Source organism: Eublepharis macularius, chromosome 4 (genome assembly GCF_028583425.1).
Source record: "Eublepharis macularius isolate TG4126 chromosome 4, MPM_Emac_v1.0, whole genome shotgun sequence".
Lineage (NCBI taxonomy): Eukaryota > Metazoa > Chordata > Lepidosauria > Squamata > Eublepharidae > Eublepharis > Eublepharis macularius.
The window spans coordinates 83,191,937-83,219,769 of record NC_072793.1 but is presented as its reverse complement, the minus strand read 5'-3'; the positions used below and the strand labels follow the sequence as shown (position 1 = coordinate 83,219,769).

Sequence of the window (27,833 nt, the reverse complement as noted above, 5' to 3'; positions counted from 1 at the left end):
ATCTTCTTGCTGAGTGTTAGCATCATAAAGAGATAGAAGGGGTGATGCCTACAAGAGGGTACGCAACCAAGGGATCTGAAAAGCATCCCTGAGAGGCCTTCCCCTTCCCCACCCTTGGGTAATACCAAGTCCATTTTCTGTTGAGGTATGTGGCAAACAGATCTATGGTTGGATTGCAAAAACAGCAGTGAGGAAATCTTTCAGATAGATCGTTTATAGTTCTGAGTTTTAGACCATTTCAGGGCATCTGCCAGAACATTGTCCTTGCCTGCTATGTGTATGGTAAAGAGACTGACTTAATGCTGAATAGCCCATTCTCAGGTTAGGGGCAGGGAGGCTGTGCTCCCGTCTGTTTAAGTAATGCATAGCAGTTGTAATGTCCATGCATATTTGAATGTTTTTGCCTTCAATTAGGCGAACCAGAGCTTTCAGAAAATACCTTATTGCTCTGAGCTTGAGGAGGTTGATGTGCATAGACGATGCTTGAGGGGACCACAGTCCCTTTACTTGGGTAGTCCAAGAACAAGCTCCCCATCTCAACAGGCATCTGTGTAGATCAAAATATGAACTGGAGAGGAGCCAAAGGGGGTTGCCACTAAGAGGTTCAATGTGTTTAGGGATCAGTGGATGAGAACTGCTTGTATGGGTTCTGATGATATGGCTGGAGCGAAGCTTGAGCCTGGCAAATGGAACTAACAGAGTCAGAGAGACCATAAAACCTAACAGTCTTAATTTGTTTTGCACTTTGGTGCCTGTATGAAAGGACCTTGTTCAGTCAGGAAAAAATTCCCTATCCTGTCTGGAGTGGGAAAGGCAAAGGCTTGGGAGGAGTCTAGGACTGTCCCGACAAATGCCACCTTCTGCTGGGAACCAATCTGATTTTTCCAGATTGACCCTCAGGCCCAATAGGTTGAGAATAGGGGTGTGCAAAGGCACACTGTTTCAGGATGTTGGGGGGCCATGTTATGGCCCCCCAAACCAGGTCCCCCTATCCTCGCCTAAAAAAGGGAAACGTGAACGTATTTTTAGCTTGCTGCTGCTAATCTTCTTCATTATTTCCTATGGGGAAAAAATGAAGAGGCAGGCTTGTCTTTCCAGGGGTGGCATTTTGCATGCAAAATGCCCCCCCCCACACCCTTAGGGGCCCTTCTCCCACCTCTACTCCCACTCCCCACCAAGGCTCAATCTGCTGCCACTTGGGGGGGGGCATTTCATGGCCTCCCCAAGTAGGTGCTCTCAGCCCCCAAAGTCCACCCCCCACAGCCCCACACAAACCCAATCCCCCCCAGCAGCCACACACAGACTCAAATCCCGATTCCCCACATTAGCCCCTCACAGACCCAAATCCACCCCCAGCAGCCCCACACCCATAACCCCAGGAACAGGCTGGCAAAGGCCAGCCCTCTCCCTTTGTTCCCTATGCTGGGAACTTCTAAACTCTCTTTCCCAGGGCAATTCCGCACAGCCCAGGGGTGCCACAATGGTGGGCAAACTTCTGAGTGCCAACTTGTCCCTGGGAAAGAGCACCTGACCTGACACACAGACAACCACCCCCTGACACCCCCACCACCTACAGAGAAGCCTGGCCAGCCTGCCGCACTGTTTCCTATGATGGGAACCAACTGCACATCAAAGAATAAAACATGAACAACACAAAATAATTTTTTTAAAAAAATATTTTCTCACTTTCAAAGTACAAGTAGGAAAAGCGTTATGACACATTACACCAGCAGTTCCCCACACAGAAAAATAACACAACTCACTTAACATCAGAGAATCACAAAAACACAATTCCTGTCAAAAACACTTTATTTCTTGAACAGCTTTAGGTTACACAGCAGGGGGGCACACCAAAGGGTATGCCAGAAGTATCTTACACGAAAATAACACAACTCACTTCACATTAAAGAATCACCCGAAAACACAATTGCTGTCAAAAGCACTTTATTTCTTTAACTGTTTTAGGTTACACAGTAGGAGGGCACAACAGGGCACGAAAGCAGCGTACTACACAAAATAATACAGCCCACTTCACCTTTTTTGACAGCAATTGTGTTTGAGTGATTCTCTGATGTGAAGTGAGTTCTGTTATTTTTGTGTAGTAGACTGCTTTTACGCCCTGTTGTGCCTTCCTACTGTGTAACCTAAAGCAGTTAAAGAAATAAAGTGCTTTTGACAGCGATTTTTTTGGGGTGATTCTTTAATGTGAAGTGAGTTGTGTTATTTTTGTGTAAGATACTGCTGCCATGCCCTTTGGTGTGCCCCCCTGCTAAAGCTGTTCAAGAAATAAAGTGTTTTTGACAGGAATTGTGTTTTTCTGATTCTCTGATGTTAAGTGAGTTGTGTTATTTTTGTGAGGTGGAATGCTGGAATGTCCTTTGGTGTGCCCACCATCGTGGCATCCCTGGGCTGTGCACATTTGCTCTGGAAAACAGAGTGTTATAGTTCACAGCATAGGAAACAAAGGGAGAAGGCTGGCCAGCCTGTTCCTGGGATTGTGTGGGGCTGCTGGGGCTGGATTTGGGCCTGTGAGGAGCTACTGTGGGGATTTGGATCTGTGTGTGGCAGCTGGGGGAGAATTGGGTATGTGTGGGGCTGTAGGGGGTGGACTTTGGGGGCTGAGAGCACCTACTTTGGGAGGCTATGAAATGCCCCCCCCAAGTGGGAGCAGGCTGAGCCTTGGGGCTGAGCCTTGGTGGGGGGTGGGAGGAAAGGTAGGAGAAGGGCCCCTGAGGGTTGGAGGCATTTTGCATGCAAAATGCCACCCCTGGCAAGACAAGCCTGTTATTTCCCAGCTGGAAATAGTGGAGAAAGGGGAGGAAGAGCATCTACTTTGGGAGGCCCCCCAAGTGGGAGCAGGCTGAGCCTTGGTGGGGGGTGGGAGGAAAGGTAGGAGAAGGGCCCCTGACGGTTGGGAGCTTTTTGCATGCAAAATGCCCCCCCTAGAAAGACAAGCCTGCCTCTTCATAGGAAACATGGAGATCAGCAGCAGCATCCACAGCGTAAGAGATCAGCAGCAGCATCCACAACGTAAGAGATCATCATCAGCAAGTAAAAACCTTTCCCTTTTAGGCGAGGATAGGGGGACCTGTTTTGGGGGGCCATAACTTGGCCCCCCCAAAGTCCAATCTTTCTGAAACTTGGGGAGTTGTTAGAGGGGAGTTAGAGGAAGGTCTCCACCAAGTTTGGCTTGATTTGGTGGGAAAATGCCTCCCCCAGGCTTCCGGGAAGCCTGGGGGAGGCTTTTTCCCATTGAAATGCATTACTAAAACAAGCTGAAATACCGAAACGTTTCGGAAATCAGTTTCGGATTACCCGAAACGTTTCGGGTTTTCTGAAACGTTTCGGGAAAACCCAAAACAACCTGAAACAGGTTGTTTCGGGTTTTTTTCGGGTATCATATACCCGAATTGCACACCCCTAGTTGAGAATGGCAAGAACCAGAGATGTGCTGGAGAGAGATTCTCTGGCCCGCTAGCAGCGATATGGTACACCCTTTTTCTGAGGTGGCTCACCACTACTCCCATGACAAGGGGCGGAAAAGAGGCCAAAAGGAAGAACCTTGTATCAATATTTTTGGATCCACATTGGAAGCGAAGGAACTTTCCAAAGTGAACATATATTGGAACATCGAAATATGCATCCTTTAAAGCTACAGTAGCGAACCAAACAACTTCTTAATAGGGGTAAAACATTTTTTTAACAACATTTGAAACTTTTTGGAAACTATAAACCTGTTTAGGGAACGGAGGTCTCAAATGGGACAGGAGCCCCCTGGCTTTTTGTCCTCAATGAAATATAAAGAAAACAATTAATACAAATAGATGGGACCAGTTCTATGGCCGGTTTTTTCAGCAAAGACTACACTTCCTCTATGAGGAAGATGGGAGGAGGTGGAGGGTTGGACAGAGAAGGGGTGTTTGGAAGGGCTGTCTTGAACTCCAGGTAGTAGCCTTCGTTAACTATGGACAACACCCAAGCCTCCTGGGTAACCAACTCCCAAGCCTGCAGAGAAAGTGGGTGGCTGTCTGACACAGTACAAAAGGGTTTGGCATCAAAACCTTAGTTTTTTGGAGCCAGACTGGTCCTTTTGGGATCGGGAACCATCCTTTGATTGATTCAGAAGTATCTCCTCCAAGGCTGAACAGGGGCTGAGGAGCTGTTGAGAGGAGCTGTACGAGCTTTGGAATGTCCATGGCTGGCCTGCACATGAGCAGTTCCTATGTAGAACTGCACAGAAGACATGGCAATGAACAACAGAGCTGCTGCATTCTGCATCAACTGTTGTCTTTGAATTGACTTCAAGGGGAGACTATGTAGAGTGCATTACAGTAATCTAATCCTGATACTACAGTGCCATGTATCCAGGTGCCCAGATATGCTGTGTCAAAGTAGGGGATTATAACGTGGGCTAGACGAAGTTGGAAGTGTTTTCTGCAGCTGCATTAACTTGCTTCTCCAGCAGCTCCCCTATCAAGTCAGCAAGGGTCAGCTGAAACCCACCAAAAAAGGGGAAGGCAATGCCATTCAAGATTTCCACTTTCCCAACCAGCATCACTTCTGTCTTGTAAGCATTCAGTTTCAATTTGTTCACTCTCAAGCATTTGACCACAGCAATCAATCAGTGGATCAGGACCACCTCTGCATCACTAGATTTGGATACAGAAATACAGAGCTGGGTATCATCCACATCTTGATGGCACCCAATTCCAAAGCTATGAATGTTTTCTCCTAAAGGCTTTACATAAAGGTTGAGTGACAGGAGGGATAAGATTGAGCCCCCAGGAAGACAGCTGGTCTCCACCACCAATACTTTTGGAGTCCAATCTCTGAGGAACAATTTAAAACAGAACAAGGGACATTCTGAGACCTACTTCTGTCTCCGTATTAATGTAGTCTTTACATGATTCCAGCTGTCAAGATGGCAAAGGTCCGCCGCACAAGTGTCATTCAGAGATCTCAGGATCCTTTGAATATCCATCACGGTAACTGGGCGAAAACAGTCCATAAGTAGACCAGAATACATTGGGCATTTCTTCTGCTTAACCTGTATTACAGGTGGCATCCAAATCAAGAACATATTTGTGTTATTTTATCAGCAAAAATCTTTGCAAAGATGTCACAGCAATTATCTGTTCCTGATACAGTAAAGGTGCAGATTTAGGAGTCAGCAGATACTAAACAATTAAACCTTAAACTACTGGGATAGTTGTGAACTAGCTGGTGCAACAGTTACAGAGAAATTTTTCTTTGCTGCTGTCACCACTGCTTCATAGGTCTTCCAATGGACTGCAGAGCACGCGCTCCTGAATTCAGCAATAGTTTTCTGCCAGTTTTCTAGACATCTTCAGGTCCTCTTTAGGTTGGTCCAGTAGCATGTCAAAGGCCAACAAAATTTTCAGGATATAAGCTTTCAAGAGTCAAAACTACTAAATATTTATCACAAGATCCCGCCACAGACTAAAAGCCTTGTCACCTTTGACTTTTTTTTGCCATCTTTTGAATTCCCCCATCCCCATTCTCTGTAGTTTTGTAAAATAAAGTGGCCTGATTTCTTTAGCTAGATCTTTTCACACTTTACCAACAGATCAAATCCACTCTCTGATTCTTTTCCTGGGTCCTGTACTGCTATTTTAAACCTCTCCAATTAGGGTTTTTTTTCTGAGAAACCATTAATACATATGCCAAAAGTCTTATCTGTTAATTCATATCATCCTGATTTGCCAAGGTTGAAATGGCATAAACTGAAGGAAGCAGATGGGGTAAGGCCAGAACTTGTACAGATTTTTGGGGAAGTATGGAATTCAAAGAAGAAACTACTACTGCTTGAACAGCTAGAGACATTAAGTAATGCAACTTGGGGAGCTGAAGCAGCAGTGAAAGGAAACAGCTATTGCAGTTGTTCATGTATATGCTTAGATGACATTTGCTGTTTGGCTGGCCTTGGGAGATGCTGTACCAAATGACAGAGGTCTGAGCAAAACAAAGCTTGGTACAACAAGGTTGGGAGAAACAGTGACCATCTTCTGGGTAAATATAATATTAATTTCTATAATCATGCATGTAAAAAGCATTACAAGATCTCAGGGCTGAAATGACAGAAGAATAGCTATTCAACTTTCATATACCTTAATAGAATTAAGAACATCAATCTGGCCTAACTCTATAATCTTTATTTCAAGTATAAAATGTTAACTAGGACCCCATAAAGCAGTAGGTGAAGGTTCTTGCAAAGTGGCTATAAGATGACACCATCTGAACCAAACCTGGGGGATTAGAATATCAATTTTCATTTCAGATATGAAACCAAGAAGCTGTATATGTGAGTTTGTGCTCAAGGCTGTTTTTCCCAAAAATAATATAACAATACAGTAGATGTTGCTTTTTTAAAAATAAAAATTCCCCTGGCATTGCTCCAAGCAACTGGGCAACTGGGGCTGCTGGCAGGAGGCTTCCTGCTAAATCAGACTGGCAAGCACTTCCCCTCAAGATCCATTCCCAGACAGCCAAATCATATGTTGCTGAGTAATTTCTCTGCAGCTTCTTCCTGTTTGACAATAGGCACGTATCAATTAGCATTCTCCACCCAAATAATCATATTTGTCCAACTTCATTCACTGCCACATGGCCTACCATGCTATAGGCAAGCATAGACATTAAAAGGGGAGGGGAGCTACCCCAACTAATGCTAGCTTACCACTAATATGAAAAAATAAACTCCTAATTAATTTATGAGATATGGATGAGAAAGCAAGCACACTAAAGGCACTTGAACAAGTAATATAACCTCTACCTTGAGTTGACTTCTCTAGCCTATTGGCCTGTATCAAACCAGACAATTTCAAAACAGAATGCATTTCCGTTTACAAGGGAGTCCTGCAGTTTCTGTCCCCCCACACCGCAGCCCTCTGCTTTGCACCCAGTGTCGCACCAGAGGATCTGCTAATCTTGCATGAAGCTCCCATATATGGAATCAGACCTGTTGTCCATCGAAGTCCAGTATTGTCTACTCAGATGGGTAGTCCTACAAGGTATTTGTGGTCCTCCAAAGCAACTGATCCTTTTAAAGTGTCCTTCTGCACGCCAAGCAGCTGCTCTGCTACTGAGCTGTGGCCCCTCCCCTTAAAGGAACAAAAAAAAAATCAAGTAAGTGGGAAAGTCCCAATCTGTGAAGTTTATGGAAGTGTTGAATATACACCATTACTTCAGTGATGCTTAGCTGCTATTTTGCCAGAGGAAAAGTGAACTCAGAAATATTGTATTCCCCTAATTCTTCAGCATCCAACACCTTTTTATTAATGTTATTAATCAATGAGCAGCAGCAGCATTGGCTTTTTAAAAAGCAGCAGGCTGTGCATTTTTGTACATCAAGAGAATGTTGAAAATACAGTTCCAATTTCAGATTTATTTGAGAATACACTAATAAAAGTAATCCAAAACACTGCAGCAGAATTGTCTATGGAGAACTTTCATAGGAAAGTATTATGTAAACTACATTTATGCAGCAATATCTGAATTGTGTGTGTGTATTATATGTCATCAAGCCAACTTATGGCAGCCCTATGAATTAATGACCTCCAAAACATCCTGTCATTGTTTTGCTCAGGGCTTGCAAACTGAAGGCCATATTTTCCTTTTTTAAGTCACTCTGTCTCCTGTTGGATCTTCGTCTTTTCCTAACGTTGTCTTTTCCAGTGAGTCTTGTCTTCTCATGATGTGACCAAAGTACAATAGCCTCAGTTGTCACTTTAGCTTCTGAAAACTCATGATTTGATCTAGAACTCACTTGTCTTTTTGGAATTCCATGGAACTCGTAAAACTCTCCCTCAACATCACATTTCAAATGAATCAATTTTCTTCTGTCAGATCTCTTCACTGTCCAACTTTAATACCCATACATAGTAATGGAGAATCCCACAACATGAATTACATTGATCTTGGTCACCGACAACCCTTACACTTAAGGACCTTTTCTAGTTCCTTCATGACTGCTCTTCCAAGTCTCTCTCCTGCTGATTACTTGGTTCCAGGCTCCCTTCTGGTTGATGATTGAGCCAAGAAACAATTTGTAATCCTGCTTTGGCACTTACTCTCTTAACCTTTATCTGTAGTTGCTTTACTACTTCCCGCCAGTAATGTGGTATCATCTGCATATCTCAAGTTGTTAATATTCCTTCTGCCAATTTTCACTCCGTCTACATATAAGCCAGCTTTCTTTATATGTTCTGCATATAAATTGAACAAGACATGAAGATAAAATACATCCTTGTCTGACACCTTTGCCAATTGGAAACTATTTCTTTTCTCCATGTTCTATCCTAACAGTAATCTCCTGGTCCAGCGTACATGTTGGGTATCAAGTCAGATGTTGTGGCACAACCATTTCTTTTAACATCATCCATAGCTTTTTATGATCCATAGTCAAAAGCTTTGCTGTAATCAATAAAACAAAACTGATGTTCTTCTGAAATTCTCTGGTATGATTCAGTAACCAACGTAAATTTGCAATGATCTCTAATGCCTCTTCCTCTTCAGGATCCAGCCTAGCATTCTTGTTCCATTTACAGTAAGAGTTTGGGTTGTAAAATTGAATCACTTTGTTTACATGGGAAATTAATGCGATGATCCAGTAGTTGCTACAATCTTTGACATCTCCTTTTTTTGGAATTGGAATGTGTATTGAGAGTTTTTATCTTGGGTCACTGCTTTGTTTCCCATATTTGTTGGCATATTCTCGGTAAGATCTCAACAAACAGTTTCCGTAGCTTGAAATAGCTCTACTGATATTCCCATCTACATCTGGGGATGTGTTTCTCCCAATTGCTTTCAATATAGCTTTCACGTCACTTCCCCAAATTGCAAAGTGTTCATCAAAAGATTCTTCGTTGAAGTAATCAGTCATCCTTTCATCTCTTCTGTATTGTTCATCGTTTTATTTTGTTCTGAACAGATGTATTTCCATGTTGATCTTTCAGTATCCCTAGCTGTGGTTTGAATTTCCCCTTTGATTTCGTAGGTCTTATGGAACAGATCTCCTGCTCCTTTTCTTCATGATAATTGTTCTTTCAAGTCACTGAAAAGCTGCATTTAGAATTCTATTTCAGCCGCTTTTTACATTTGCTTCTATTTATCCATAGCCATTTAAAGTCAGTCATCCCTCAAATCTGGCAATTTAAAGACCTGTCATCCCTCAAGACTTTTCATTTCTTTTGACTACAGTTATACTCTTTTGTACATTCTTCCTTGATAATATTTCTGTTTCAATGCAGTTCTTCTAGTTCACATTCCACTGAACTCAACAATGCAAATCTGTACTTTATGTGGTCTTTAAATTCTTCAGGAATGTTATTTATATTTTGGCACTGATTTTTTTCAGTATTTTTTAACTTTGTTCTAATTTTTGATATTAACAATATGTGGTTTGTGCCACAATCAGCTCTTGATTTTGTTTTAGAACTTTGTCATCTTCTGCTTCCATGTGGCGAAATCCACATACACAATTGTTTGGTTGCCTGAAGAGTGTGCTTGCAATGAACAAAATGTGGACTTCACAAAATTTTGAGCCTCTCTCCTGCTACATATTGTGCATCTAGTCCAAATAGCTTTTAATTTCTTCTTCGTCAACATCTGTAGTTGGGGAGTAAATCTGATGGTTGACAGGCCTTCCATGAAGTCTGACTGATATTATTTGATCAAATTTGTATTGCAGTTCCTGATTGCTTGTGCTATGTCTCCCCTCACTATTACAGCAACACTGTTCCTTCAGTTTGTCATTCCCAGAGTAAAACTCTTCGTAATTTTCTGACTAAAAATGTCCTAACCCAGTCGAGTTTAATTCACTTACATCCAGGATTACAATGTTTAAACATTCAATTTCTCATTTTACCGTTTCAAAGTTCCCTTGATTCATACCTTGCACATTTCATGTTCCTATTATACACATTGCACTGCGCAGGACTCTTCCATCTATTCACATCAGCAACTGTATATCCTTCTGGTTTTATTCCAGTACCATCATTAAGAACAGTGTCATTTGTATTTGTCCTCTGCTCTTCCCCAGTAGCTAAATTAGTGCCTTACAACCTGGGGGTCCTGTCTTCTAGTACTATGTCCTCTTTCTTTTGGGTTGCCTTGTCACAAAGTTTGAGGTATGAAATGACCATTGCCTTCTTCAGTGTGCTAATAGTTAGCTGAAGAATCATTGTTTATGAAAAATTCTCCTGCCAGTGTCACCTTTCACTATTGCTGCTGCCCAGTAGCTACCCTTCAAGGATTCCTCCACCACCGTCAACCACTGGAACTGTTAATTTTCTTCTGTTGAGTGACTGTTGGTCACTCAAAGGGGTGGATGCATCTTATTCTATTGTCTCAGTTTTGAGCATGCAATCTCGACTCTGCTTAGACTTAAGATTCTTTACAGATGGTCCCACTGCCTGCTTCAATGACACATTCAAACCCTCTCACCATGTTAAGTTGTGCATCCAAGAGGGAATATCCAAGAGGGAGTATCTGAGTTAACAGTGTCAAATTTAATTTGAGCTTTTTCAATTGTATCCCACTACTCACAAGTTTCATTAGCACAAAGCTTATTATCAATGCAAGAAGCTCTTTTACAAGCAAAATGAACCACCCTTATCTTACCAGAGTGAAAGTATATAATCTTATCATCAAAAATAACAGATTCAGACAGTAAGCCATGTTAGATTACTTCAACATGATTCAACAACATGCAACAGTAGAAGGGAAAGGATGACTTATGACATACTGGTAGTTAGGAATAAGCGAGGGAATGTGGACTTCATTCTTATAGGCAAGTTCAGAGAGCTGCAAAGAATGAGAAAGTTTCTCATATGCAGTATAGGCATGGCCAAGCAATAAACTACTATTGATGGAGTGGAGTACCAATACTATTTTTCTGTATAAACAGTTACCAAACTTACGTTTATTTGGGGAGGGGACTCAGGTGAGTCATAGCATTTTCAAAAATACTTGTGCTATTTGTGAAGCCAAGTGATCTAAAGATCATGTTCTCGCTTGTGATGACTTTTAAAGAACTTAACATCACTAATACACTAAATCTTAGTACTTTTTCTAGCTCAAACTATCCATAAGCAACTCTACTGACATTCATCATGACCTTTTATTTTGATCTTCAGGCTTATTTTAATCACCCTTATGTTCAAAATTGCCCTGACCTGGATAGCCAAGGTAAGCCTGATCTCATCTGATCTCAGAAGCTAAGCAGGGTCAGTTTTGGTTAGTAACTAGATGAGAGACCTCCAAAGATGACCAGGGTTGCAGAGGCAGGTAATGGCAAACCATCTATGTCAGTCTCGACGTCAAAGCCCCAGCAGGGGTCGCCATAAGTAAGAAATAACTTGATGACACTTTCCACCACCACCAATGTTCAACATTAAGAAATTCTTAGTCTCCAGGTTGCAGATATAAGACTGAAAACACAATACAATGAACTAAAAGTTCTAAAGAGGATTGGCTTAATGTCTTTGATGTTTGGCATTTGGTCACATTAACTACGGAACAAGAACATTACTAAGAGTAGCATGTCCAACCTTGCAACCATCCTCCTGTAAATAAACAAACACTGATGAATGACAAGTTATGATTCACAATGCTGATCCAGTTTTTCATGCTTAATCTACATCCAAATATGTCTCCATCAGGGTCTTGTAACAGTTCATTCGGAAGCCTTGTATACTATGCATTCTACTCAATATATAGTGGAGAAGACCATACATGCACTGAAAAATCTACAACGTTCTGCATTTTATTTTGTTTTATATACATTCAGCAAAGACAGATGTCCCACAGCATATCCAATACTGTGAATATATTGCAGTGAAAATAGGTATTATCAGCACTAGGATTTTAGAGTTCTTAGCCCATATTAGAATGTCATTTTAAAGCTAATGATGATTATTAACATCACAGCAACATACTACATAAATTGAACATGTGCATACTGCCAAATTTTATGGTTTCATATCCCATTGTCACATAACTGTGGAAGGCACTCGCTTCAGAGCTAATGACTTTGTCAGTTCAGGTGGGCCCTTGTACGTCTTCAAAAAGCTTTTAAAAATACATACCTATAAGTCTATTAAAAACAAGCCGTGCAAACTCTATAAACATGTACACTGATGAGGAGGGGGTGAAAGAAACAGATCTCTTGAAAGATTTAAACGTACTCCAAAACTGGATAAAGCAAATCTAGACTTTTTTATTTTTTTAACAATTTGCCAAGACTGGAATGAGAGATAAATAGAAGGCACAACAATTTTGTTTTTGTTTAATACAAATACAAACTAAACATGAAAAACCTCCCTATTTCAATAAAAAAAAATTTCACAAGTTCAGGAAGAGTGTTTTAAAGAGTCAAATTCTAGACATTTAAAACCTATCCCACAATCCTTGTAAGTGGTAAAGCAGTAGTGAGAATTCCTTTTCGTGATCATGTACCAAAAGAAAACATTCTATGGACACCCTTTATTCCACTTTTACAGCGCCAGAGAGAAAAGGGTGAGTGTTGATTTTCGAGCGGCAACACCTCCAGACCAGGGTTGGGTAGTTCAGGCAACTCCCCATCCCCCACCCCTCCCAAGGGAGATAAGTGGCTTTCCTTGCCCTTGAAATGTTTGTCAAGTGCTAGGCTCTTCCTACAGGCTCCTGAACACATGCAGCTGAAAAGGATAATTCCACTGACTGAAACGCTCCCCATTTCAGTAAAAACAACAAAAAAGCCACACATTCCATTAGGAAAAACCACTGGTACCAAAAAATCCAGTCCATATGTCTGTAGCAATCAAGGATTCAGTTCTGTTCTTTTTAAAATCCACTTTTTCCTGAAATATTGTTCCACAAAGCTGGAATCTGGGACAAGGACTAGAAAAAAAAATCACGAAACCAAACACAAACAAAATGGGCCAAAATAGTATCAAACGTAGCAGTCTATAACAGGCTAGGGCCACATTCCAAGATACCCAAGGCTGAAAATTCACAAATCTGCAGGAAGAAGGGTTTGTCGTATCACATCAATCATTGGCGTTGCCCGATGCCCCTTCCAATGCCAAATCCTGGTTTCTGAGACATCCCTCCACGTGGAGGCCCTCGAATCCCACCTCCCAGCCCCCCACGGGTGCCACCAGGCCCACGGGGTCTGTTGTCTCGGCGATCACCCTCCCTGGCTGCTCGCGTTTTTTTCTCTTCCACATTCAAACGCACTTCACCTCTGAACATGATTGGCTGTAGGAGGAAAGCAGTAAAATACCGTCAATAACCTGGTCACTAGAAAGCAATGTATCACATTAAGTACAAATCTTAATTCAGTTGAGGTGTTATTTCAAACAGCAGAAACTGATGGTAAAGACAAACAGACCTGATCTCCAAGTCATATAAGGTTTCCACAGTTCAAAGGGCTCTTGCCTGAATAAAGGGCTCGTCCCTCTATACTTACCTTGGACTAGCAGGCTGCCAAACTAACCTCGTTAAATAGTTTAAAGTCAGGACTAGGGTTTTTTTTTTAAGAACTTAAGCTTCACGGGTTCTTCAGTACACTTACAGCTTCAGCATGCATTCAAGATTTTACAGGAAGCTTTGTAATCCGGTAACAGTGATTTCAAACCACCAAAAAAATGAACACTGTAGTCCAGCTAAGGATACAAGCTCAAGACATGGCATTCACACCAACACCTTCATCTACCATTCCCACATCAGCATTAACTCCACCTTAAAGCAGGGAATTTGTTTTGTTTCTAAATGGAATCTGGGCAGGAATCAAATGTGACCTGCCTTTTGAGTACCCCCATTCTGAACAAAAGTAATGCAAAAACATTCTAATTAGTAACCTTGAAATGAACGATTTTAGAAGACTCAAATATGACTCTTGTTGCTTTAACATTACTTGTTTGAATTTAATGTACCCTATTGGCCAGGATCTTCTGAACTGGTTCTGGATCATCAAACACCACAAATCCAAAGTTAGGGAGCTTTCCTCCACTGTTGATACGTAGTTCCACAACATTCCCATAACCTGCAAGAGAATGTCCAAGTTCTTTGATCACACATTAGACTGTTCTGTAGAAAAAGCATGTACTCTTAGACACAACCCCCAAAGCTCCACCACTAGAAAAACAAAATCCGTTAACTTACTTTGGAAGAAGTCCTTTAGCTCTGACTTATCCACATCATGAGGAAGATTTCCAACGAACAGCTGGTGACTGTCTGGGTACCTCACAATCCGTCTAGTTTCCATATCGCTCTGCTCACCTTCTCGCACTTAAATTAAAAATACACAGCAGTGACATACTTGCTTTCTTATAGGAACTATGGTACCTTTCACAATCCTTTGTAGATGTAAATTTGTAGCTCAGCCTGCTGCAGCCAAGGAACAAAGTCTTGTGGCAAGTTCTAACCACAAGTCTATTATATTTGACTTGCCTCCCTCATTAACTGCTTTTTTAAAACTGGATCTTATTTTCATCTGTGATTTGTAATGTTTTGAGATACTAGGCCTTATGGCTTCTCTTTGTGCACTTATATCTCTGCTGAACACACACATCACTTCATACCTCTGATCTGCTTAGCTCTGGCTTGTGAATGCTTATGCTGTAATAAATTCATTTGTTTTCAAGGAGCCAAAAATATTAACCCTCCAACACTCAAATTTAGTCTTCACATTCAAAAGCCTGAGTCATCAGCTTGCAAGTGACCTCGTGCTTCAACCAAAATAAAGAATTCATCGTAGCAGTTTAGACTTAAAAGAATCTGGTTGAGTTTGTTTCACAGAGTCAGTGCCTCTGGGTATTGTAACAGAAATTAAAATATTCACTCAATTTAGTAACTTTAAATTACTTGCTGTCAATTTCTAGATAAGGAGGGGGAATTTTTTTTTAAATCTTCTCTTACTTGGTCTAGGGCCTCTTTGTGGGGCGATGTTTGTCCGTTGCTCACGCACCCTCTGGTCCCGCTGAGGTCTCTGTGGTGGAGTCTGGGATTCAGGCTTAGACTCAGGACGGGGCTACAATGAATGTACCAGCAATAAATACGACATGAAAAAACCAGGCAAATTTATCTCGCATATATTCCTCTGTCTTAACCACGGTAACAATGAATGGTCCTAGGAACCTCAGAAGGAAGGTTGCAGAAAGCAGGCAACTGCTTTTGCTTGGCATTGTCTGTCTCTTTTTGAATAAGAAGATATGAAAAAAATCAGTCTGAGCTGGAAGCATTAATGAAAGAGCCACTGCAATCTCATTGGCCCTTCCAACGCATGGGTATTTCCTAAAAGCTATGACTGTGCATCAGACTAGAAAGATATGGCCAATCAACAAGCTAGGAAGATTATGGTGGTGACAAATGAATCAGAGATTGTATTTGTAGCACAGAAATTATGACTAGCAAGCCAATTATCCTGTCCCCACACAATGAAGAAGAGTGGCAGGGAAGGGAAGCTACACTGCAGGGGAATGCTTTTTAAATTTGGACTAGATGGCACTTCAGCACTTGGGGAAGAAGTACCCAGTTTAGAACTAAATGGCAAGAAAAGTTCAAAACCCCTTGATATTGCCCCCACCCACCCAGTCATACTAGCAGCAGTGGGCACATAGGCAGTTCTGCTAATCATGCCCTCAAATTTAATAATATGCTGGAAACAATCTATGCTTGAAGAATACAGCAAAGCAGCACTCAGTTTAACACAGATAGGAAACTTTAAAGAAACTAGTATGGCCATTCTTTGGGGGTAACAGTCAGCAGTCATGTGCACTAGCCAATAGGTATAAGTGCAGACAAAATACACAGCATTTCAAGTTCCTATAGACATGCAAACTAAGGGAATTCACATTCTAATCAACAAAAAAATTTCTGATGTAGGAAAAATTCTATTTCCATTACTACAGGTGTGCTAACTGAAGGATGAGATGCTTGGATCCCCCCTACAACAATGGAATACTAATGTAATTATCTGGTGGTAGAAATGCCATAAAGTACCAATTAATTTTAAGTCTATATTACAACCAGTGGGGCCTGGCTGTATATTGCTTAAGTAAGGTATTCAATTGATCTTTCAGTTACTTGTTACTTAGTCTGTTTGATTCAATTATTTTTGAAGTACCTGTTAATTACAGTCTGTTTGACTCACTGATTTTGAGGTACATATCTATATTGCTTGATTCACTGATTATGGTGATGATATATTGATAGCTTTGATTTTTTCCCCTCATTTGTGTAGAGTTTGTTAATTAATAGCTTATGCTCCAGTTTAGCCAATGTTCAATTATTTTTAACTAAGATGCTAAATTAAAAAATAAAATAAAAAGTAAGCTACTCCTACCTGTGAAGCAGGTAACTTGACAACATGAGGAGGTATGCCTGACACTGGAACAGCTCCACTAGGAGGAAGATTCTTACTAGTTACTGATGCCCATGAAGATGTCTAACGGGGTGAAAGAAGTATTTTAGCATTACCACGTGAACTCAGATGTCAGTGTTCTTCAAAATTACAGGAACTTTCCATCGCATTTAGTCATCTTTCTTCAAAATGACCCCCAAATGACCAACTAATACTTTATTTATATTATGAACCATTTATACAGATACACATCAAACCTCCTTTCAACCTCTTCCAACAGTTGGGATGAGGATACAGACATCTCTGACAGCTGTTTCCTCGATATTAACAGATTAGCCATTCACAAAATCCATGAGCTGAATAATTCTAAGGGTGTGGATAAACTCTCAAGAAAGCTCTATATTTTGCTGAGAACCATTATGAAATTGATTGAGCCTCAATGCTGAAAATGAGTCAGTAAATCTAGGCTTGCACACTGCCATCACAAAGTGGTTCTCCTCACACATGGCTCAAAATAATTTGTAACAAAGTAGTTTGTATATGTTCAAATCGCTTGTGCTTTTGACTACAGCCCAGGATTCTAAACCATAAATCCAATTTTAGAATCCTTGTTTTAGGGAAGAGAAAAAACATACACTTCATGCTTCACCTGATTTGGATATTATAACAAACTACAGTTTGTGCAAAATTAGGAAGTCTTCATATCACACGCAGGGAAAAGGCACACAAATCCAAGGGCTTCTTGGCTTATTTACATAAACAAAGGAAGAATTGCTTGGGAAAGCTAAAGGAGGAGGTTGTCTGCAGGATCTCTAAAAGCCAAGGCTACCCATTCATTGTTTCACTGATGCATACAGCAACTATAGGCGGGACAGAATCAGGAATACTGTTTTCTCATAAATCTTACACTAAGCTTTGATGCAGACAAAGTTTTAAGACCCTACAACTTTGCAATTACGGTACATCCTGAAAGACTGCTTTGTCTTCTTCACAATACTTGGCACTAGTTTTCTGCTGAGGTAGTACAACTGGCTTTTCTTCAAGAAAGCATGAGGGGGAATATAGAAGTGGTACCATCTATAGAAGAATAACCTGAGGGTTTTGAAAGTTTTAGCAGATCTCTCCTGGGTCTAAAAATACCCTTAAAATGTGGAAGAATAAACTTGATGAAGAATGTCAGTGAAAATATCATTCATGTATTACCCTAGAGTCCTCTTGCACCACAGGAGCAGGATCTGCAGGTACAGGAGAAGGACTCTTCTCTACTGTTTCCTCAGGAGCTGTTTCCTCCAGCGCTGGCTCAGGCTTTTCTTCCTGAGCCTCTGGTTCAGGCTCTTGTTCAGGCTCAGGCTCAGCTTCTTGTTCAGTCTCTGCAGCTGGCTCCTCTAACTGCTCCTCCAAGTCATTGCTGTGGATAGGAAATTGATTCACTACGGGTGACCATTCATTTTGTGCTACTCAACTGTGACACCTAACAGTATGTTATTCCAGTTAATCTCTACCCTCATGCCGCAATTCTTTGTTAGGCTAAGTTACACTTGCTAAAGAAGAAACCTACAAAATTACTTCTTCAAACTAAACACACACTTCATTGTATTTCATTAGCATCTGTTCATGTAAATTTATGCTTTTTAAAAGATAAAAACAGCATCCATCAAGGTTAAAAAAAAACCCTTTCATCCCCTTCCCCCAAATTAGATTTTGAGAACTGATGTCCTTTGGTTCTGGCAAAAACAGTGTTTCTTACCTGTAACTGTTGTTCGTCGAGTATCTTCTGTGCAGACACACATTTGGCCTGCGCGTGCGCAGTCCCAATGTAGGGCTGTACAGAAGGACGAAGACGAACAGCAGGTTTTCACCTATTAATGTTTTTCACAACCACTGTTTAAATACGAAGATTAGAACCCCAAAATCAGAAATTTTCTAAAATAAACATCACACTTCAGTAGTCTGTTCAATGACATTTTATAAAGAAAACCAATACTGACAAAGTGGAAGGTCAAAATTAAAAAAAAGAGTCACTGAAGAAGTTAACTTCATCCAATCAGATACCATTCTTCAGGTTTTTTTCAAACACTACAGCCACCAGCAGTTAACAAAATGGTCAGAAGAGGTGGAACGATTACGCTGCCACATGTGTGGAAATTCACCTGACAGACTGCTCATAGTAGGCTGCAGAGTCATCAGCAACTGCCTCAGGGGTTTGCTGCCTTTCCTCAGGTTCTTCTGTCTCTTCCTCGGATTCTGATGGTGTCAAGAGTAGATTTTACACATCAGTGACAAGAAAAAGACTGACAGTAAAGTCAAAGTATATACTCAGTAATTTGTATACGAGTTATATAAAAAGTCATTACAGCTAACTGAAATACTTCTTTATTTTCACAGAACTTGGACAAAACAATTTTAAAGACATCTTTACAAATTTGAATGTGGCCTTCCTTGTGTTGTTTCAACTCCACAATTAAACAGCACATGAATGTTTGAAATACTCATACCACACCCAGTCTCCACTTGGAAGTGGTCTGGGAAAAGGAGGGGGGATGGAGCATTAATAATTACTTGATAACTTGTAAATACTTTTATGTACCTAATCTACCCATTCAAATTATTACACAAATAGCAGACCAATATATAAAACCATGTCTCAGCTTTCTGTACTCACTGAAGCTTATAAATATTTCCCATCATCTCATTTAAAGCAAACTCCAAGAGTCAAATCTTAAAGTTATAGAAAGGCATGAGTGACAACTGCTAGCTGCATATCAGAAGGAGCTAGTATAGCTTTCTTTACCAGACTGATTTTTGACTGTCACAATCAGAAAATATGAATGCAGCACTTCTCTTCATATTTTGTAGCATAAAATATTTGCAAGAAGCAACTTTGTCATTTCTCAAGCGCTAAATCCTCTCATTCCCAGGATATGCTTTCCGGGAAAGGGGCGGGGGGAGGGTGGATGGACAGGATTCTTAAATAGTTGTCTGCCTTGGCTGGTACTGCAAACCGCAATCTCCACAGTGCAAAAAGATAAGTAACATGCAGAAAGGACGGTCAGCACACATGTACCAAGATTACCAGCTGAGGCTGAATTCTAAGGAAAAACGAATTTTTATCCAAATGTTCACCAAGCAAGCTTTTAACTGCAATATTTAGAGTAAGACAAATCACATTACTTACCCTCAGCAGGTTCAGTATCTAAGTCACCAAAAACTTCATCCTGGTAGCGGAAAATGTCATTGTGGACATAAAACTTGTTTGCCACAGAACCCTGCAGACGAAACAAGGGCAAAATAAAATCCAATCAATTATCATCATTAATTTTGGGACTACATAGTAGTTTTACTCTGTCAGCAAGAACCCCATTCATTTGTTGGTGAACACTGTTTTGTCTCTGTGTCATAAAAGAAATTCTTTCACTACCATAACCACCAATCCATATAGATTTCCAAACTTACACTCATTCTAGACATAGGGAGCCAAGAGATGGAATACAACAGACCCACTAACGCAACAGAACCAAAGGCAGGGTGAGGATACTTCCACACAAGTTCAGCTGATAAGGTGTTGACTGAATGAACAGTTTTTAAGCTAGAAACAAATGAAGTTACTAAAGAGTGGGCAAACTCTCTGGGCCTGGTTCTGGTGCTGATAACAGCCACACAGTACCCCAGAAGCTCTCCCAGAGTAGTATGCCCCACCTGATTATACCAGACTCACGGGTTTCAGGGTTCTTGGCTGGAAGCCCTTGCAGGAAGACACTCAAGACTCAGGAAAGATAATTATTAGCTCAAGAGAATAGTCAAAATAACAATACTCACTCTTGAGGCAAAGCAATGGCAATAAAAAAAAAAGAGCTTGACCTAATCTTAGCTAAAACAAAGCCCACTAGACAAATAGGTACTCGACCTCCATGCTCCTGTGATTCAGCTTTGTTCCTTTTTTTTTGATCCACCCCGCCTTTTCTTAAGCCTGGGGGAGGAGCCACCTAATCAAGGACAACCACCAGGTGCACTTAATTAGCCACTTATCCACTGTTCTAGACAGTGGTCATCCCTTAGTTCAAAATACTTTTAAATACCAGCAAACCTACTTTATCATAAATGAACAAGATCTCTCTCCCATGGCTTGCTTGCCTTTTTCTGGTGCAGTACAACTGCTTATTTTAAATAGTTTGAAGCAACTATACCAGAAGATGGATAGTTACTTCTAGTTAACCTGAGAAGCTCTCTCTTATTTCCAAAGACTGTTTTCTACAGTAAATTTCCAGGTTATTTCCAGGATTAAGCTGCTAAATTAAACTATTTCCATACAACATGGAATTAATTAACACTTTTCACAGTGCAATCCTAAACAGATTTATACCCTCCTAAACCCATGGGCTTCAGTGGATTTAGAAGATTATAATTCTGTTCAGGATTGCACTTTAATGGAATACATATTTCATATCTGATATTTCAGATTAGTTCAATATGATGGATATAAAAAAGTAACCCTGTCAACTATCTGACTCTATAAACAAGGCCTTGACCAATTTTCTGTGTTTCTAGAAGCCAGCCCAAAAATTTAGGAGTGAGATTCATTTTTCATCTTTCAGGGTTTTATATTAATGTTCATCTTATATATTAATAAAAAGTAAAGATAGTCCCCTGTGCATGCACCAAGTTATTACTGACCCATGGGGGGAGTCACATCACGACGTTTTCTTGGCAGACTTTTGTTACAGGGTGGTTTGCCATTGCCTTCCCCAGTCATCTATACTTTACTCCCAGGAGACTGGGTACTCATTTTACCAACCTCGAAAAGATGGAAGGTTGAGTCAACCTTACCACTCTGCGCCATGGAGCCCCGAGACGCAGAGTGGTAAGCTGCAGTACTGCAGCCCAAGCTCTGCTCTCAACCTGAGTTCGATCCTGGCAGAAGCCGGGTTCAGGTAGCCGGTTCAAGATTGACTCAGCCTTCCATCCTTCCGAGGTCGGTAAAATGAGTACCCAGTATCCTGGTTTAAAGTGTAGATGACTGGGGAAGGCAATGGCAAACCACCCCATAAAAATGTCGTGATGCGACATCCCCCATGGGTCAGTAATGACTTGGTGCTTGCACAGGGGACTACCTTACCCTTTTTTACCTATATATTAATAGCGAAGTGCCCCCACCCCACAGAAACTTAAATCCACAGATTGGAGCTACAAGGCTACAATCCAGAAGCTTCTGCAACCTTGGGGAGCCCCCCCACGTTCACAAGCAAACTTGGAACAACAACAACGAAACACAATTGGGAGTTTAAACACCCTCCCAAACCACTCACCTGACTGCTGCGCATGTGTACTGGAGCACCGCAGCCAGAGAAGCAGAAACCATCCAGCCCACTGGCCCTCACCGCTCCCCAGTGGGGGTGTACCCAGCATGCCCAGCCAGGGCTGGGATGTTGTGAGACCCCACATGCCCAGGGAGGGCAACTCTGAGGCCAGCTGCCCTGGGTAAGTAGGAAGAGGGGGGAAGATGTTTTGGATGGAGGGATGGGGAAAGTGAACAACGTTCGAGAGGAAGGAGCAAAGGAACCAAGGAGGAATGGGGAAGGAAAGTGGGGAAGGAAGTGGGGAGAAACAGGGGAAAATCCTATGGAAGGGAAAAGCAAAGGCAGGGGGAATGGGATTACCCCTCTCTATAACACTCCCCTGTGCCATCCCAACCCAACACAATTTGCAACATTTGGTTTTGGGCCCTCACTTGAATTTTCTAATTACTGCTCAATTTCTTATAACTTTTACAATTAGTGCTATGACAAAAAGTTACATATAAATTAAGGAATAAATATATGGGTAACCATGGGTGTCATCCCCAAATCAAAAAGCTAACCTCTTACCCTAGCTTAACCTCTCCTACAATTTTCATAATCCCATTACTGCTTTCAAAAGCTCCATTTAATTGAATACTGGATGCAGTATAGAAGGCAACTGGTTAAGAAATAAATTAATCCACCACCACTGAGTGCTACTCACTCTGCAGCTCACATAGAGTCTCATCTGCAATTATTAAACACCAAAAGAGCTACATTTACTTTCACCCTGGCATGAGGCCTGCACTTCACGGAGATTCCCAGTTTAGCCATTCCTCTGGCAATGGCTGTTTCAAGGTGGAAACCACCTCCCAACCAGAAGCCCCACTGGGCAAGGGCTTTGCCCACTTTCCTGAAATATGGAGAAGGTGCCACATTGGGAAATGGTGTTCAGAAAAGCCACAGGTGGCTCCCAAGCCACTGAATAAATATAACTTGCATACATTTAAATTTACAAAGCAATGAGAAGATTTTTCATGTACATTTAATTTCATGTCATGTAACAAAACATTCTGATGCAGATTGTAGTTTCTGCATGGTTAGAATTATGTATGGCTTGGAATTATTATGAAGTGATATATATTGTTGGTTGTAGGAGAGGGTGAGTGGATAGGGAGTGGTGGGTAAAAGTGGGCTGGCCGGCATGGAGCCAGGAATCCCAGTCCTGCTGGGGCATGGGAGGTATGGTGGTAGGACCTGGTTTAAGACGAGAAGGCCACAGAGATATGGTACGGCTCAGTGCCCTTCTAACCTGCGCCCCATCCTGAGGCATGCTGGGTGTGGAGCTAGGATAGAAAACAGCCCCCCTTCGACACTGATGCTGTGCAATGCCAGGTCCATTAATAACAAAGCCAAAACACAGCAGGATTTTCGCAATGAATGGTAAGGACCTGGTATGCGTGACCGAGACCTGGGTGAGGGAGGGTAAAACAGTTGCCTTGAGAGAACTATCCCCCCCCTCCCAGGTTTCTCAGTCCTCCATCAGTGCCGAACAGGATACTGGGGGTGGTGGTGGTGGTAGCAATTCTTACTTGAGGGTCTTTCTCCTGGTATGGGGTACCAAGGAGAGCTTTGCTATCTGTTTGGTGTACTATCCGCCTAGCACACCAGCAGATACCCTGCTGTGCCTATTGGAGATGATGACAGGGTGGGCCTTGGAGTATTCCAGACTGATAGTGCTGGGGGACTTCAATGTCCATGCTGATGATGCTAACTCCTCACAGGCTATGGACCTGGGACTCTCCCAATTTGTATCGATCCCTACACATTGAGTAGGCCACATGCTAGATTTGATCTTCAGGATGGGGATTCATGTGGCTCTGAAAGTAACTGAATTGGTGCCATGGTCAGACCATGCAGTCTTGAAGGCTCAGTTGAATGCGCCACACACACACTCTGCAGGGGTGGGCAAGCGGATTTATGCTTGCCCATGGAGACTTATGGATCCAACTGGTTTCCAGAATGCTCTGCAGGATCCGATGCTCCCTGGTGGTTTGTTAGATGAGCTGGTGGAAAATTACTTGGATTTTAAAATTACTTAGATTTAAAATTACTTATATTTTAATTGTTTTTAGGATTTTATGTATCTATTGATTATGTAACATTGTTATGATTATGTTTTTAAATGATGTAATATCCCCTGAGCCCATTCGTGGGGAGGGCAAAATAGAAATATAATAAATAAATAAATAATATTAATAGTAATAAATGGATGTAAAAATTATGACATGACCAAGTAAACGGGAAGGTGTCTCCCATCAAGCCTTGCCCCTGACCACCCCTTGAACAAAACAACCTGACCTTTCAGTTTTCTCTTGCACGAAACTATGTCTGGAAAACACTACTTTTGGAGCACAGGTGTTATGTATGTATCCTGGAGGGCCCATTCATGAGAGTTCACCTCGAGCCTGCTGAGCCAGTCTGCAATGATGTTGTCTGTGCCAGATATGTTTACTGCACTTATGTTTACATCATGTCTGATAGCCCAGTCCCATAATGCCATCACTTCTTTGTATAGAGACCTGGAGGCTGTCCCTCCCTGTTTGTTCAAGTAGAACATGGTAGTGCAGTTGTCGGTAAGAACATGCACGTTCATGTCTCCTACCACATCTGTGAAGGAAATGTAAGGCATAACATATGGCTCTCAACTCAAGTAGACTAATGTGTAAGTTCCTTTCACTGTCTTACAATGTTCCGTGTGCACAGAGTTTCCCACAGTATGCTCCCCACCCTTTGGTGGATGTGTCAGTAGTAATGGACACCTCCGTGATCACATGTCCAAAGGGGATCCTTTTGACAAGTGGGTGTCTTCAAGTCACCAGTGTAATGATCTTAGCACTACTCTAGGAATATTGAGCCTCTTTTCTTGAGATTCCGACTCATTGTGGAAAAACAAGATAAACCACAACTGCAGTTCTCTCATACGCAGCATCATGAATGGAACCACTGTGGTGGTGGATGCCATGAAGCCCAAAAGTGTTTGTATACTTTTTGCTGACTGAAAGCGACATTTTAGGAATGTGAGGACCATCTGTTTCAGTTTTTGTGCTCTCTTTACAGACAAGAAAGCCCTTTCTGCCAAGCCGTCTAAAACAGCCCTGATAAATTGGACCCTCCATGCCGGTACTATTTTGGACTTTTTCTGATTGGGGAAACCCAACTGTAGGTAGGTTTATAAAGTCAAATCCACTTGTTTTTGTACTTTTCCCTCTGACCGGCTGGTAATAAGCCAATCATCAAGGTAGGGGTAAATGGAACAGTTGTGTGTTCTTAGATGGGCAATGACCACTGCTATGCATTTTGTAAACACTCGTGGTACGGTGGATAAGCCAAAGAAAAGGGCCTGGTAATGATAAATCTCCCCTTCGCACATGAATCTTAAGAACTTCCTGTGTGACAAGTGGATTGAGATGTGGAAGTATGCATCTTTCAAGTCTATCATTGCGAACCATGAGTTTGATGATAGCAGGGCTAAGACCGTGTGCAGTGTAGTCATGCAGAACCTGCATGGGGCAATGAACCTGTTATGGTTTAAGTCTCCATTAAGAAGAATTTCAAGTAGAAGCCCAGTCTCACCTCATCCTTAGGTACCAACTAGACTGCCCCCTTTCCAATAAGTGCTCTGAGTTCTGCCCCCAGTTCTGGGTGGCAGTGGCTAGCCAACCGGTTAGGAAGACTCAGACACGGGAAACCATCAAATTCAAATTTATAACCATTATTGATTATATTTAGGACCCAAACACTGGTGGTAATTGTGCACCAGGCTGAATAGAAGAATTGTAGCCTGTCACTGAATCAGGGGCCTTATGTCTGGCCTAGACAGAAATGTTGCTATTTGGGATGGTGAGACTGTGATCCTTCTCTCGGCCTGTGAGGTTGTTTCCTCCTTGGGAAGCTACTCTGACAGCTCTGGTAAGAACAATGTTGAGGATACATATATCTTTGGTATGGTTGGTACCAATAGGGCTTCCCTTTATACTGTGGTTGTTGTCGAAATTGGCCTCTTCCTTGTCCTTACTGGGTCGGTGGTAGGATTCCATATGAACGTCTGTCTGCCTGCCTTTTCTTTTTTGTGACGGGTATTCATTGGTTTTCTCCGAGAACAGCGTCTTCCCTTAGAAAGGTATGTCCTCCACCCTGTTACGTGTCTCTGTGAGAAGAGCTGTGGTCCTCAGCCAGGCATGCCTTCTCAAGACGATGGCCGTAGTCAAAGTCCTGGCAGAAGTGTCTGCCACATTCCTGCCTGCATTAATCTGCTGCCTTGCCAGTCTCAGGGCCTCCTCTTGTATGAGGACATAATTAGCAATCCTTACGTTCAGTGCTGCTGATGAATAAATTTTCCTTCCAATGGCATCTAGCTTCTTTCCTTCTTTATCAGACAGCATGGAGTGTGGACCCTGCCTCTGCCTTGTCTGTATCTCTTCGGTAATCAGTGAAGAGGGCGATGAGTGGGTTGACCGGTATAAGCAAGAGTCGTCCTTGATCTTGTAAAGGCTCTCAGTCTTTTTGGTGGTTGCTGTTTTGGACACAGATTTTTCGCACAAGGTATTCATCATGTCCACTAAATCCTCTATAATTGCAAACGCCGGGGGGACGGATCTGATGGGACACTCGGGCTGTTGCCTCCTTGGAAGGATTCAGGCTCAAATTCTAGCTTGGGTAGTGAGAAGTCAGCCTCGAGCAAGGAATGGAATGCTGCCTTCTCAGTGGTCTAGGTGATGGGTCCCTGGATATAACATCTGTGTGATACGACCCTCCCATATCCGCTTCATAGTGAGTGTGATCATGATGGTACCACAGGGAACATTTATGGGAGCAGCATTGTTCTGTCTGGGCGCACTGATGTGTTGGGGTACCCTTCTTGGCCTTGTGGAATCTCTCACTCCCCCTCAGACGAGTATATCGATGGTGTCTTGGAGTGCATTGATGGTGTGTGAAGAGACTATTATCTCCACCTCTGGAGCAGCCCATTCACCACCAGAAAACATCCTGGCCACATTCTTCTTCTTGGACATGTTCTTGGTCTTCTTCACCCTCTTCCTGGGAGGTCCCCCTTCCCCTCAGCCTTTCTGATGCTCAACTTGTGTCGACGGCGGAGTTATCCTGGTAAAGTCTCTTGACTTCGACTGTCGGATTCGAGAGGTTGTTGGATCCGATTGAGCAGGCAACCTCGGTTCCAAAGGGCATGCTAGACTCCGAGTCGGGTCTGATAGACTCAACATCTGGGGTGTCCTTGAACCCAATGGGCTGGGTTGTTGCATCAAGGTTGGTCTTGGATCCGGTGGCTCAGCAGCATCACATGTTGCTGACTTAGTTGCCTTTGGAGAAGGTCCTGCTACCTCCAGGGCACATTCCCAAACTGCTGCCTTCAGCCAGGTGGCCCTCTCTGCATTGGCTTTAGGGGTAAAACTCTGGCAGAAGAACTGAGGGTCAAAGGGCGCCGCGCCTCCCTAAGGGCTGTTTCGGTGGGAAAACAGCCACACATGTGCGCTCACAGGCAAAGTTGCCCTCTAGTGGACAAAAAAGCTACAACAAAACTTCCAATAGGCAGGCCTGCGTGTGTACAGTCCCATATGGGACTGCACAAAAGACCAAAAATGAACCCTGCATTTGCTCTTCACTGAGGTGTCATGCCTCCAATACAAGGACATATTTTAGGACTCTGCTATATAACTTTACAGGATTAAAATACCCATTAGAATACAGGGTCTTAAAGTAATTCAGGAATTCATCTACACATTTTTCCCTTGTTTTAAAAAAAGTTTTGGAGCATTATACTGACATTTCCAGTTCCAAACACACTTAGCATCACGTCTATTTCCTGCCCGTTCAATAAAATGATCTACACAGTCTTGGTCCATTAAAGCATTTCCACTGTGTTAAATTTCATACTTCCTCTTGAAATAAACAGATTTCTGCTTACAGCTGGTAAACTGAGGTAGCACAGTGGTTAAGTGGTTCAGCTGCAAATCAGTACTCTACTGGTCCAAATCCCATTACTGCCATAAGCTCAGCAGGTGGCCTTGGGTAAGCCACTTCTCTCAGCCCCAGCTCCCCAGCTGTATTGTGGGGATAATAATAACACTAACTTGTTCACCGCTCTGGGTGGGGCACTCATCTGTCTAGAAGAGCGG

General features: G+C 42.2%; 1 protein-coding gene across 5 annotated transcripts in view; it reads right to left on the bottom strand.

The window, feature by feature from the left end:
- Positions 1-12,218: 12,218 nt before the first annotated feature.
- G3BP1 (G3BP stress granule assembly factor 1) overlaps positions 12,219-27,833 on the bottom strand; it is a 52,875-nt gene continuing 37,260 nt past the window's right edge. For 4 of the 5 annotated variants that reach the window (XM_054978415.1, XM_054978417.1, XM_054978419.1 and 1 more), the window contains exons 5-12: positions 19,542-19,632; positions 18,517-18,610; positions 17,570-17,774; positions 16,349-16,450; positions 14,923-15,034; positions 14,167-14,292; positions 13,938-14,068; positions 12,219-13,260 (exon numbers count right to left, since the gene is read on the bottom strand). In XM_054978415.1, the coding sequence (XP_054834390.1) occupies positions 13,054-13,260; positions 13,938-14,068; positions 14,167-14,292; positions 14,923-15,034; positions 16,349-16,450; positions 17,570-17,774; positions 18,517-18,610; positions 19,542-19,632 (1,068 nt within the window). In that variant the 3' untranslated portion in view covers positions 12,219-13,053. The remainder of the gene's footprint in view (positions 13,261-13,937; positions 14,069-14,166; positions 14,293-14,922; positions 15,035-16,348; positions 16,451-17,569; positions 17,775-18,516; positions 18,611-19,541; positions 19,633-27,833) is intronic. The other variant, XM_054978416.1, reaches the window with a different exon arrangement.